General features: G+C 44.7%; 1 protein-coding gene across 4 annotated transcripts; it reads right to left on the reverse strand.

Annotated features, from left to right (window-relative positions):
• On the reverse strand, positions 1-8,981 carry nfil3-3 (nuclear factor, interleukin 3 regulated, member 3). Of its 4 annotated transcripts, none has more exons than XM_042103891.1 (2): positions 8,919-8,981; positions 1-2,143 (listed from the first exon to the last, which is right to left on the reverse strand). In XM_042103891.1, the coding sequence occupies exon 2, from the start codon at positions 2,085-2,087 to the stop codon at positions 816-818; it is 1,272 nt and encodes a 423-aa protein (XP_041959825.1). In that variant the 5' UTR covers positions 2,088-2,143; positions 8,919-8,981; the 3' UTR covers positions 1-815. The 4 variants fall into 4 exon arrangements, with proteins under 4 accessions (XP_041959825.1, XP_041959823.1, XP_041959822.1 ...); XM_042103889.1 differs by lacking the exon at positions 8,919-8,981 and adding an exon at positions 3,072-3,235; XM_042103888.1 differs by lacking the exon at positions 8,919-8,981 and adding an exon at positions 2,928-3,235.
• Between the last annotated feature and the right edge of the window lie 4,900 nt (positions 8,982-13,881).

Consider the following 13,881-nt stretch of genomic DNA (forward strand, 5'->3'; position numbering starts at 1 on the left):
TTTCATATTTAACATTTATTTAAAACAAAATGTCACATGAAACAGTATCACAATTTACAGAATGTGTTAAATATATAGAAAAACAGTGCAGACAAATTACTTGTTTAGCAGTGTGAATGGGCTTGTATCCAAGCTATGTCTCACAAAAAGCTGATAAAGAAGATGATGTTGCTATGGATTCACCACTATGCATGAGAATAGGGTTCAGTGTTTCAAATTAACCTGTTCAGGCTGAGATTTGCCCAAATATTACATCTCAAGCTTTTTTACATATTGATGAGGTTCATGCACATTGCACAAAAAGTAAACTGATATGAATTTTAAAGCAATTTAAAGTAATATTTTCTTCTATGGGCTTGCTGGCAATGAACCAAATATGTATCGAAGATACTGAAAAAGAAAATACTTCAGTAATATACTCATGTGACCATGTACAGATTCAGTAAGGCTTCAGTTTAATGTTGATGGCAACACAGAGTTTCATGGAATGCACAGTTATCGTGGTCAGTGAAATCACAGTGATGGAAACCAATACTGAGACCCTACCCAGGGGAACAGTTACAGTGCTCAGTACATCTGTTTACAACGTGAACGTGATTTACAGCTGATTTAAAAACTGATCACAGTTATAGATACTTGTGGGCAGAGGGTCCAGGGTGAATTGAAACACAGTGCGAGAGTTCAGAGTGGAAATAAGCATGTCTGAGGACAGATGGGGTGTTGTGGTGTCGAAGAAGTGCTCAGCTTTCCTGTCTGTTCCTGATTACTGTCCTGAGGTGCTCTTTGTGGCCACAGCGCCCTACACCCATAATGCTTCAGCTCAGCTTGGTGAGCAGCTGGTGGGAGAGGAGCTTCTTCAGCTGGGCCACCTCCATACTCAGGGAGCTGAGCTGCGCGCGCAGGCCGCTGTTATCCTGCTGCTGCTGCTGCTGGGAGTCTGTCTGTGGCTGTGGGGCTGTGGGGTGGTACCCGCTGGGGAAGAGACCTGGCTGAGGCTGCTCACAGGGGTAATGCTGCTGCTGCTGCTGCGGATGTTGCTGCCAGACTGCGTGCCCCTCGGATGCCCCGTAGCCGTACTGACCCTTTGGCTGCTCACCGACGGAGTCCCTGTGTGTGGTCGGCGCGGGGCCGGTCCAGGCGTCTCCCTGCGCCGTCTCCGGGCCCTCGCTGGCGCCGGGCATCTTGAAGCGCAGCTTGTGCGGGAGGCTCTTCATGTACTCCGCTCCGCAGTCGCCCCGCCGGCCCGGCTCGCCGAGGCAGTGGCCCCCCGCCAGCACGTCTCCGTCGGGCACCGCCGGGGGGCAGGGCGGCGGCGGCGGCTCGTAGCTCCGCTCCTCCCCGGCCGCGCGCGGCGACGCCTTGCTCGTGTCGCCGGAGCCGTGGTCGAAGAACACGGGGCTGCCGACGCTGGAGCTGCCGGGCGTGGAGAAGCCCGAGTCCTCGGCCGCACTGATGCTGTCGCGGGCCCCTCGCGTGCTGCAGGCACCCATGTGCTGAGGGGCCAGGGCCTGGTGGTGGTGGTGCTGCTGTGTTGGATAGTGATGGTAGTAACGTTGGGTGGTGGCGGGCGTCGTGGGAACTTGGGCACAGGGGGTGGCTGTGAGAGGCATGACGGGCCCGTCGCTGTGGTCCTTGACCAGTCCGAAGCGGTACTTGAGTGCGAGGAGCTCGGCCCGCAGACGCGCATTCTCCTCCAGCAGCGCAATGACCCGGTTCTCCAGCACCATGTCGCTGACGCGGCGCTTCTCGCGCGAGCGCTTGGCCGCCTCGTTGTTCTTCTTGCGCTTGTCCCAGTAGCTGTCGTCTTTACTATCGTCCGGGATGAACTCGCGCTTGCGCCGCAGGCTGTTGGGGCTTGGACTGTCTTTGCGCTTCAGCCCGGACGAGCGGCCCAGTAAGGAACGGACCAGCATGCTGCTGGACGTGAGGATGGACACGGCCTCCTCTGTAAAAGACAAAGCTCCCTCCACTTCCCCAGCTGATTCCAGCATGCCTCTACTCAAAGGAGAGGAGCAGTTCCCTCTAAGCTCTTGGAGCACACCACCCTGCTCTCCCATCACCGGTGGTCCGGTCAATGTCATATTCATGGATACTGCAACCTCTGTTTACTGCTGATGCGCCTTCTTTTTGACAATAGCTCCACCTAGTGACAGAAAATTTAAAAGACAGTGAGGGAGAGAGCTGGTCATAAAAATTTGTTTAGCCTTAAGATTATGTAAGATAACAACATAATGCTATGAAACAGCTTCACGTATTTCAGCTGTCTGGTCTCATGGACTGGTAAGAAATATCAGAATATAAGGAAACCCGTCTTTACGCGACAGTAATAGTAAAAAAGCAGGCTATGAAGTTGAAGATTGCTTGCGCATGAAATCTACTTTTCCAGAGAAAGAACGAATGTAAAGACTTGTGTATAAAGCTAAAACCCGCTCTGGGCTTTTTTTTTTTCACTCAAGAGTCAAGTGATTTATACAGTCAGTGACGAATGCGGGACGCCAATGTGAAGTGCAGACTTCGTTCAGCGAAGCGGTCCCACGTCTGTGCGTGAATTAGTCAGTTTACAACTCCTTTCTACAACATTAATGTTGCGCATTCACATGCAATTTAAACATTCGGGCAGGTAGTTTATAATTGGTCTAATCATAGTCTGACAATTAATGAAAATGGAGACACACGAATTGACCTAGAAGTGTCTTAGTTTAAGTGTCTGTGACATAACGAAAGTTTTAAATCTTGGGTAATGACAGTAACTGAAAAGTCAATGTTACAGTAGCTCATAATTTAAATGCATTCCAAAATGCTACACCAAAGCCTCTCTTACCTTTAGAGATCCGTTGCCTTTATGGTGTTATATTATTTACAACATCACGTTGTATTAGTTTTAAACTGTTGCGCATCAAGAAAAAAATACGTATTAAAAAGCTAACCTAAAAGTCCACGATCTGTAGACGACCGTTGTCTGCTGCTCTCTCAGTGCGACCGTACTGGTTTCTGCTAGTCGTGGGCTCTATCGCATCGCCAGGCTCTGTGTTTTATTCTTCCGGCAGGTTCAGTTAGGGTCGCACATTCACCTTATGCGAACTGGGCCAGAGCGAACACTGTTGGAGACAGCCTCGCAGTTCAAAAGCACCACCCAGTCACGGTAAAGCTCAAATCCTTTCCAGTAGTTGCGTCACAAATTATTTTGTTTCACGCTTCTTATAGGCTACAGTCGGTTTCGGCCAAAACAACCCACCGCATGAACTCCGACTAGCTTTTATATGTGTGAATGTAATTAACAAACTCTCCACAGCCGCATACACAGGATGTCATAGTCCTATAGGCATTTTGAGTATTTTGAAATCTTCAACAGCCTAGCCCACGCCTGAATTCAGACACAGTGTCGGAACACTATTGTATTGCTGCAAATGCGTGTGTTGTAGTCCTAGAGCAACAGTGTTATGATATGATACCAGACATAGTAAGTCTGCTAATGCTGCATTAGCGAACATAAAAAGGACTATGCAGCTGACACTTCTTACCCCTGAGAGAAAGAGAAGGGTGAACAGAACAGAAGGGTGTTTTTGAATTTATTCATCGCTTTGCAGCTTAAGCGCCATTCAAGAGCAAGCGAAGTCAACATGTATGTTCTCACATCATCTCACAACACCATTGTGATAATGTAATAATGTACCTTACAACACTGCACTGCAATAAGACACACACACACCTCCACAGGTACGACTCTGAGCTGTTTGTGGTTTAAAGTTGTAAAGAATAATTGTCTTTAGATTTTGCTGTAGGCTACTTCTTAACACATGATTCTTGCATGCTTCTTAACACATGATTCTTGTTTACAGTTTCTAATCCCCTAATACTGTTAAATTATATGAGATTACTTAGGCAGCTTTATTGTACAGCTTAAGTGTAAGCCATGGCTTCATTATTCCTAGAATGTTTCTATGTTCTCACAATAAGGTTTATGCAGGGGAGAACAAACCGTTTCAAAAGTGTGGAAAAAAATCATCACCTACCACTGCTAAGTTCAGTCAACTAGGCTACCAAGATCAATCAAATAGATTGATAGAATGCTGTGTTCCGGGTCACAGTGAAGTCATGGCCTGGCAGCACATAGTGGCAGCCTATCTGGTTGTTAAGTTGTGATGCAATAATGTGTTGCAAGTGTTCGCAAACGTTCGCCGAGAAGGTTTCCATTTTTAAAAAATCACCTATTCCCACCTTTCACATTTGAACCGATACCTGTAGGCCTACAGATGCCTAATGGCCTACTGCATTCTATACGATATTTCAGTATATATTCTGTCTGGATCTGTAACATGTGGATATGTAGTAATGGGTGGCTGTAACTAGAGAAATTGGTGGGGCTACCAAGTTTAGTCAAGTAGATTGATAGAATGCTATGTTATGAGTCACAATTATGTCATGGCAGCCTATCATCTCCCAGGTCTGCCAAGCTGAAGCTAAAGGAAAGTATTTGAGAATGTACTTATATGGTGGCTTTTTTGTAACCTGACTCTCGCCAGATGAATTTTGTTCCGCCTAGCTCCACTCACATCCATCTGGGATCGCTTCCGTTGAGAGTGATTTCGGCACCAGATTTTATGATAGAGGCAATCAGGACACAGGGCGGGAGTTTCATAGATGTGACGTAGCGTAGAAGCGACTGTGAGACTGTTCTCAGTGTCACGGGTTGGCTTTGATGTAAGTGGTTGAAGTAGCACATTAATAGATGATGGACAAGTGGCTTATCCAATCATATGCAAAGATTTTTGATAAGGCCCAGCCTTCTGAAACACCACTCCAATGGATCGATCCCAGACTCATCTGGCGAGAGTCAGGTTAGCTTTTTTGTACCCTCACAGCTGAAATTCAGACAACTTATCATGAGAGAAAAGCCAAGAATAGTCAACACATGTTCCTCTCTGCTAAAACACACGCAGTGCACGGACACAATAAAGTTGTCAAGATTTTTTAAATGTCAGGACATGTCAAATAAACTACACATGAACCAGTGGATAACGTTGAGGCTATTTGCACCACGTGTACAATTAGCAGTGTATGCTATTCATACCCTGGTGCAATTAGCAGTGTATGCTATTCGTACCCTGGTGCAATTACAGTAGAAGTAAATGCTATTCGTACCCCAGTGCACACAGCAATGTCTTCTATGAATACCCTGTCTGGTACAAATATCAATGTATGCTATTTGCACCCCTTTGCATTTACCCTGGCATATTGATAACACAATTTTCAAAAATACAGTTTTTCTCAATTGCTAAAACACAATTTCTGAAACCTTGCTCCATTTTCTTAAAACATTAAACACAAAACCTCAGCTTCAAGCACTATTTACAAAACCTCTGACTCCTCTTGCAAAATCAAACTTTTGCCTCAAAACAGTTTTACCTGTGCTCAAAATGAAACTTTCACCTCAAAACTATTCCACCTACTGGTTAGCACTTCGGACTTGGAGGGTTGCTGGTTCGAACCCCGACCAGTAGGAAGCGGCTAAAGTGCCCTTGAGCAAGGCACCTAACCCCTCACTGCTCCTCGAGCACCGCTGTTGTAGCAGGCAGCTCACTGCGTCGGAATTAGTGTGTGCTTCACCTCACTGTGTGTTCACTGTGTGCTCACTAATTCACGGATTGGGATAAATGCGAGACCAAATTTGCCTCACGGGATCAAAAGAGTATATACTTATAGTTATATAAAACAGATTTACCTGTGCTCAAAATCAAACTTTCGCTTCAAAACAGTTTTACTTGTGCTCAAAATCAAACACTGCTCTCAAATCATAAACAAAGTGATCAAAATAATATACACTATCAAGCAGTCAGTAAACAATACACCAGAAAATAGAAAACACATTGTTCAAAACATATAGTTTTCAGGGAGAAGTACATTTTTAATCTCAAAACAAATGTCATATTTTTCCGCCATTGTCTTTTGATGAACGAAAACATCAAGTAGAAAATACTACTTTGCTTTGCTCTTTGCACGTTTTGTTCTTCCTCCTCCTTGTACCCCTATTTTTACAGTACCCTGCATCTAGTGCTGGGCAGTATGACCAAAAATGTATATCACGGTATTTTTCTAAATTCTTATGGTTTCACGGTATATTACGGTATTTTTTTTTCCATGCATAATCAGATGTTCAGCATTTTCTACAGGTTGAGAGAGGAATTGCTGCAGTACATTGACTAAGGATGGTCTATTTTACTGTCATGATGTAGAATAACTCCACACTAGTGGTAAAGCAGATTTGCATGGCCCCAGAAAATGATGCTGTTTACAGAGCCACTCATGATTCTAATGAAGAATCTAATCAGAATGCAAAGACAATTGCAGTCAAATACAGAACTTTTTTTACAGAACTGTGCAAATTTCACAAACATCTTGTAGCCTATAAAACCAATACAAAAAGTAGTGCAACTTTATACTTTTTTGAAAATTATACAATTTAAAATGAAACCTCTCTGCTAATATGCTTACTCTGTCAAATAGGCCTATCAGAAACATGCCTTATTGTTATTGTGTGGTTTACATGACGTTAGTGGTAGGCTAACGTTAACTTCATGTGGATGTGGATGTCTTGTTAGCCTGCCATGAGCTTCGGTTCGGTTCACTAGGCAAAACATTAACAAAAAAGTTCGTTTTGGTGCCTAGATGACAGTCAGGATCATTTCTAACTAGCCAGCTAGTATTGCTCAGTGCATGTCTATCACATGCTTTACTTGATACCTGGATAATTTCAGCGAATATTCTTAAGGTGAGATGAATGATAAGCTCATTAAACTTCACTGTGTTCGGTGGGTTGCTAACTAACGACATCACCTACTAGCCAGCTAGCTCCAGCTGTTGAACAATCTCAATAGAATTTTCGTGACGGTAAATCCCTTTCAATGCGCAGTATCCCTTAACGTTTTTCCTTAAAGGGACACCAGGCAACGTTTTCGTGTTAATTACTCATCTTCGTAAGTCGGTATATGGTTAAATGACTCATTACAGGGCGAATGAAGACTCTCTCGCCCGCCCCTACTGCCTGTAGGAAGAATATCCCGCTTGCAAGTTCAGTGTATCGTACCCGGCGACCGAAGCAGTTTCAGTTTCCATCCTGCATCCACAGCACAGAGGGAGGCTAACGAAACGCTAGCGATTGTTGCAAACGTGTGTATAATGGCAGAGCCGGCGAAGAAGCAGCGAAAACCCTTGACGGAAGATGCAAAGAAAAGGAAAAGAGCTTCAGACCGAGCGAGGGGGAGTTTCGTAGAGAAAAAGCATCAGGCTTGCCTGGTGTCCCTTTAACTAAAGAAACAATTTAAGGTATTCTGTGCAACACCCTTAAATAAACCTCTTATCTAAGGAGAAATTAAGCCTTAAGGGTCATACTTCAGGTGTTTTGTGTTTACCCTCACTATGCCTCGCAGTGGCATCATGCGTGCATGTGAAAAAAGTCCCGTCTGAAACACTGTCGCGCGGCGCAGCGTTCCAAACGTTGTGTAATCAAATACACCGGTATGGCGGTATATTAAAAATTCATATCATAACGAAAATATACACCGGTATACGGTGTGAACCGGTATACCGCCCAGCACTACCTGCATCTCACAGACTTGTCCTTTGATTCTTGTTCTTTGTTGATATGAACTTGCAACCAGTCAAAATCTATTGAGCAGTCAGTACTGTAAACAAAGCACAATGTTCAGGGCCATACGATTTGTTTACAGTATTGTACAGTAAACTACCTGCAATGCACTGTACTACAGTGTCCAATAAAAATCCTCTTTTTTGCCATCGTCCCCTTCCTCCTCGTCCCCCACCTCGCATATGCACTCGTCCTCGTCCTCTCACAGTTTCTTCTATCCATTCTCATTCCCACCTTCAACAACCTGTTTGATCTCTGAACTGGCTTATATTGGTTTTGTCACATCATTTGAAACAAGTGAAATCAATTTTGAGTGGTTGTGTTTAATCAATGGCACGCGTATGTCTATTTCTATTTAATTTTTGCCTCGTGTTTACCAGTATGGATGCATGTGCATTAGAGTGCAGAATGTGCTTTGAAAATGAGAATGTGTTCAAAGTTTTGCTAAAAATTGTAAGTGAGATCTGCAAATTGTGTTTTACCATGTGAAATGGTTTAAGGTATTGACAATACAGACTAAACAATTAACTTAATGAGTTCAAGCAACTGAGAACTTTCTTCAGCCAATGGTTTTTTTTTAGTGTTTTAGCAACTGAGAAAAACTGTAATTATTCCATGATAAGTGGAGATCAATACTAGTAAGAAGGCATTGGGGAAAGTTTGGGACTGCAGTGCACACGTGAGGGCTGTTAGACGAGTTCTGTATTTTAAACATGCCAGCCAGTCGACACCAGAGAGACGACACCACCTCAGCTTCAGCCCTCTCTGTTGTTCCCAGTGTTCCCAGAATTCTGTGCGAGTGTCAGTGTGAATGAATAATGTTTATTTATTCATTAAACATTATATAATGTTAAAAGCGCTATATAAATGTAACGTCTTGTTGTTGTTGTTAACGGCTAACTGAATCAAAATTGGCTGATGGATTGGTTATGATTGGCTGGACACCTGCTAAGCACCTGCTTCTTGTAGTTTCCAATCCCTTAATACTATTCAAATGTATTAGATTGCTTAGACGGCTTTACTGGGCAGCTTAAGCGTAAGCCGTGGCTGCAATCAATATTCCTGGAAAGTTTAGAAGTTTTCACATGATTACTCTAGATTCCAGTTGTGTGATTTACCCAAGCCCATAAAAAAGTGGGGGGATGAAATTGTGTTTTAGGGAAAGAGAGGCCCATACCTTCAACTCTTCGTTTAACAACTGTCTGTAAGTGTTTGGGAATGGGAACTGATCAGTTGCTGGTGTTTTGTGAATGAAATGTTCTCCCATTCTTACCTGATACAGCATTTCAGCTGTTCAGCAGTCTGGGATCTTCTTAATTGCGTTTTTCGTTCCATGATGCACCCAATTTGAAAGGTGAGGTGCAGTCAGGCCATTTTAGTACCTGGACTCTTCTACCATGGAACCACACTGCTGCAATATGTGCAGAATGCCTGAAATATTAATGGTCTTCCCTGAAAAAAAACATTGTCTAGATGGCAGTATATGTTGCTCAAAACCTGTATATATCATTCAGCATTAATTGCGCCTCTCCAGATGCACCCCCATACCATCATAGATGCTGGCTTTTGAACTGTGACCTCATTACAAGTTGATGATCTCTCTCCTCTTTAGCCTGGAGGACGCAGAGTCCATAATTTCCAAAAAGAATAACACATTTTGGTTGATGTGACCACAGGACAATTTTCCACTTTGCCTCTGTCCATCTAAAGGAGCTAAAACAGATGATAAAACTAGTGTTTCTAGATCATGTCTAAATATGGTTTCTTCTTTGCATGGTAGAGTAAACCAGCTTTGTAGATGGAACTGTGTTCATAGTAGGGTTGGGCGATGTCCCCTAAATTGGCATTTGACGATGTGTACAGTAAAACATTGTGATGGACGATGATATCGTGGGGGGTCTAGTAAACACTAATTAATACCATGTGTCTGTACAGAAATACATTTATAATTTTCTACATAAAAAATAAAAATCAATGTATTATTGATATACGGCCTGATGAAAGTGGACAGCTAAGAGAGACATACTGACCAGACTACCGAAGTTGTGTGGAAGATCTGCTCCAAGAAAATCGTTGTGAAAGACGAATAGACAGTCAATCTGAACACTTGCGTGCTAGGCCTAGCAAAAAAGCTACTTAAGACTACTATCGTTGTCACTCATTTAAAATCTTCAGTAGTAGGCCTACGCTATGCAGCATCCCACGTCATCAGGCCGTCTATGCTGACTATGAGGGCGGCGGGAAGTGAAAGGAAAGGGCTGCGATCGCTCAGTCCAGGCTATAGGGCAAAGTAAAAAAACTTTTACAGATAACGAATCCCGATTACTCCGCTACTGTCTGGGTCTTTTGCTAAATGCATGAAATTCAAGCCTTACAGTTAAAGACGGATAGGCTACCTTCTGATCCTGTAATTAACGAAAGAACTGTGTCAGACTGGAAATAAGAGCACAGTTGCAGATGTGGTTCAAAGTTTTTACTTCAGCAGAATCTTCAATGTATCAACAAAGGAATTGGTTTAGAACACAAAACGCACAAAAGCAAAAACAAAAGTCAGACTTGGAAAGGGCAAACTTAGAAGGTCTTCAAGATTCAGTTCTCATCATAAACACAGTCCAAAGAATAAGGTATAAAGGCAGTCCATGATCCAAGTGCACAAATTAGACAGCGTGACAGAGAATTCCACAAATGGTAGAAGTATAGTACAAAGAGTTGGGCAGACACAGTACCGTGACCAAGTGAGATGTTAACGAAGGCAGTTTAAGTCCCGACAGTCCAGATCGTCCAAAGTACAATTCCCAAGCGAGGACAAAGGCACAGAGGTTCCAGCAGACATGAGCACATGCATGAACAGTGACAAATAGGGATGTGATGCTCGAAGCTGACGTTTCGAAACAGTGTCGAGCTTCCGAAACGCAAGTGTTTCGAACAGTGTTTCGAAGTGTGGTTCAAAACGCCCATGTCACGTGACCATGACTTAGTGAGGCTTCGTGGTGTTTCAATTTGGTTTGGACAGGTGGCACACTTGCTGCGCGAGCCAATTACCCGAGTAAACACCTGTTTGATCTAAATTACAAAGTCCCAGAATGCTTAAAAGTCATTCAAACACATCCTATCTTTGTGGGTTTTTTGTGAGGAGAGAGATTTTGAGAGATATAGCGACATAGAGACATATAAAGATATAGCGATTTATAGTGCACTTGTGATTGATAGGTTAGTGATATAGATTAATTGACAGGCTAGACAGACAGTGAGCGATAGTTTAGATAGATATAGTCTAGTGACGTTAATATTTAGATAGTAGCAGAAGTAAAAAAAATATATGACTGATGCCTTTATTTCAAGAACAGCTGACCCTTTGAAATACTGGCAGGAGAGGAGAGTGGTTTATCCAAACCTAACTGTGATGGCAAAAAAATATTTGTGCATGCCAGCAACAAGTGTGCCTTGTGAAATAATTTTTTCCAAGGCTGGGGAGGTTTATTCAAAAACAAGAAACAGATTAAATGCCAAGACGGCAGAACAACTGTTATAATAAAAATGTATGTTGACATATAAAAAATGTGTTTATTTTTCCCCATGTTGTACCTGATTAGTCTAACCTGCTTCACATGTATCCTTTATTTCCCTACAACATGTTCCAAAAAAAAACCCTGGACCATAAGCATAGCCTACATTTTAAAACCATTGTAGCATTTTCCTCTCCAGCATATTCCAAAGGATAATGTACTATGAAACTGAAATAACAAAACATCTAACTGGCAGATATAAAAATGTTCTAGTTACTGAACGCATATACTAGTCTGAAATTTCTAAGCACCAGCAGGGAGTCGAACACCGGCCGCTCCGGCCGAATGCAAGTGTGTTAACCACTAAACCACGTGGCTGTGGACGAAATCTTGCGTTCCATGTTGGCTATTTATATTCTTCGTCTGAAGCAGTTGTGCTTCACGGTCAAAATGTGATGTTAGCAAAACTGGCCACTAGATGTCACCATGGAGTTACGTGTGTCGGATTGTTTCGAAACCTCGACACATTCCGGCGCAATTGCTTCGAACGTTTCGTTGTTTCACAAAGCCTCGTTCTGCCCATCCCTAGTGACAAACAATTCTCAGCCCCTTTTAAAGATGGCAGTCACTTCTTCTTCTGGGCTGAGCGTGTCACTCGTTGACTCGTCTGCGCCCTCCGCTGTTCCGGAGGACGTGTGCGTGGAGGGGTTGTGACAGGAGCCCCGCCACGAGGGCCAGGAAGATCACGCGTGTCAAAGAATTCAGTGATGAGGGATTTGTCAAGGATGTCCTTCTTGGCCACCCAGGAACGCTCGTCAGGCCCATAGCCCTGCCAGTCCACCAGAAACTCCAACGATCGACCCCTTCGCCAGACGTCCAGGAGGCGCCGGACTGTGTACAAGGGAGCACCATCAATGATCCTCGGGGCAGGCGGTGTCTGGGGTACTGGAGACAAGGGAGAGAAAAGAGCCTTGCGAAGCAGGGATACATGAAAAACCGGGCTGACCCTCATTGACCGGGGAATGTTCAACAGGTATGATACAGGGTTCACCCTCCGTGAAACTCTGAACGGCCCAACATACCTTTGAGAGAGTTTTCTGGACTCTGCACTGGCAGGCCCCTTGTGGAAACCCAGACTCTGTCACCTGGGCGATAGACCATTGCCACCCGTCTTCTCTGGTCAGCCTGGCGTTTGTGTTGCTTGGATGCCCTCTGGAGGTTCTGGCGAGCCCTCTTCCAAAGACGGCGGAGGCGCTGGATGGAGGTATTAGCAGAAGGCACTGGACCCTCTGTTGGCGACGCTGGGAGGAAAGCAGGAGGGTAACCTGAAACAATTTCAAATGGAGACAATCCAGTGGATGAGGAGGTTAGCTGGTTATGGGATATCTCGGCCCACATCAAATGGCTGGCCCATGTGGTGGGATTAGTGGAGCAGTAGCAGCGGAGGTATTTCTCTAATTCCTGGTTGACTCGCTCGGTTTGACCATTACTCTGGAGGTGGTAACCCGATGTGAGGCGAATAGTCACCCCCATAAGCTGCCAGAAAGCTTTCCAGAATCGCGCAATGAATTGTGGGCCTCTGTCTGAGAGGATCTCCTCCGGCACCCCATAGTAGCGGACAATCTCCTTCATGACAGTGTCAGCTGTCTGCCGGGCATTTGGGAGTTTCTGTAGGGGCACAAAGCGAGACATCTTAGAAAAACGATCAACGACCACCAACACAGTATTGAAACCATGAGACAGGCAGCCCTGTTACGAAATCAAGGGAAACATGGGACCAGGGACGCTGGGCAATAGGTAGGGGGTGTAGGAGGCCTTGAGGGCGTTGATTGTCAACCTTGTGGGCGGCACAGACAGGGCAGGCAGATACATACAGATTTATATCATCTTTCATGGTGGGCCACCAGAATGTACGGCCAATAAGCTCCGTGGTTCGTTGGTGTCCTGGGTGGCCTGCTACACGTGAATTATGCCCCCACTCCAGCACCAGGGGTCTTTGAGCAGATGGGACAAATGTCTGAGACTGGCATGTTGGGTGGTGGTTGTTCCAGGTGGTGACCATCTCTCACCTTTTCCATCAGGACCCAGCGAACAGGGGCTATCACACATGCTTCAGGGAGAATAGTGTCATGGGTTACTGGCGAGAGAGGGCATCGTATTTTACATTTTTTGATCCAGGTCTATAAGAAAGAGTGAAACAGAATCTTGTAAAGAAAAGTGCCCACCTTGCTTGACGAGGGTTGAGTCTACGAGCTCCATGGATGTATTCAAGATTTTTATGATCTGTCCAGACCATGAATGGGTGTACTGCCCCCTCTAACCAATGACGCCACTCTTCGAGAGCCAGTTTGACTGCCAGCAATTCTCGGTCCCCCACATCATACCGACTCTCAGCTGGGGTGAGACGTCTTGAGAAGAAGGCACAAGGGTGCATCTTCTGGTCTTGGGGCCTTCTCTGGGATAGGACCGCTCCCACTCCAATTTCCGAGGCATCTACCTCCACAATAAATGGTTGCTGCGGGTCTGGGTGGGGTTAGCACTGGCACGGAGGTAAATCTTTGCTTCAGATCACTGAAGGCTTGTTGTGCCTCAGGTGTCCACCGTAGTCTGGTGGGGTGTCCTCTGCGAAGCCCAGTGAGAGGGTCTGCTATCGTACTGTAGTTCCTGATGAAACGCCTGTAGAAATTAGCAAACCCTAAAAACTGTTGAAGCTTCTTCACCGTATTAGGG

The sequence above is a fragment of the Alosa sapidissima genome, chromosome 9 (genome assembly GCF_018492685.1).
Source record: "Alosa sapidissima isolate fAloSap1 chromosome 9, fAloSap1.pri, whole genome shotgun sequence".
Taxonomy (NCBI): domain Eukaryota; kingdom Metazoa; phylum Chordata; class Actinopteri; order Clupeiformes; family Clupeidae; genus Alosa; species Alosa sapidissima.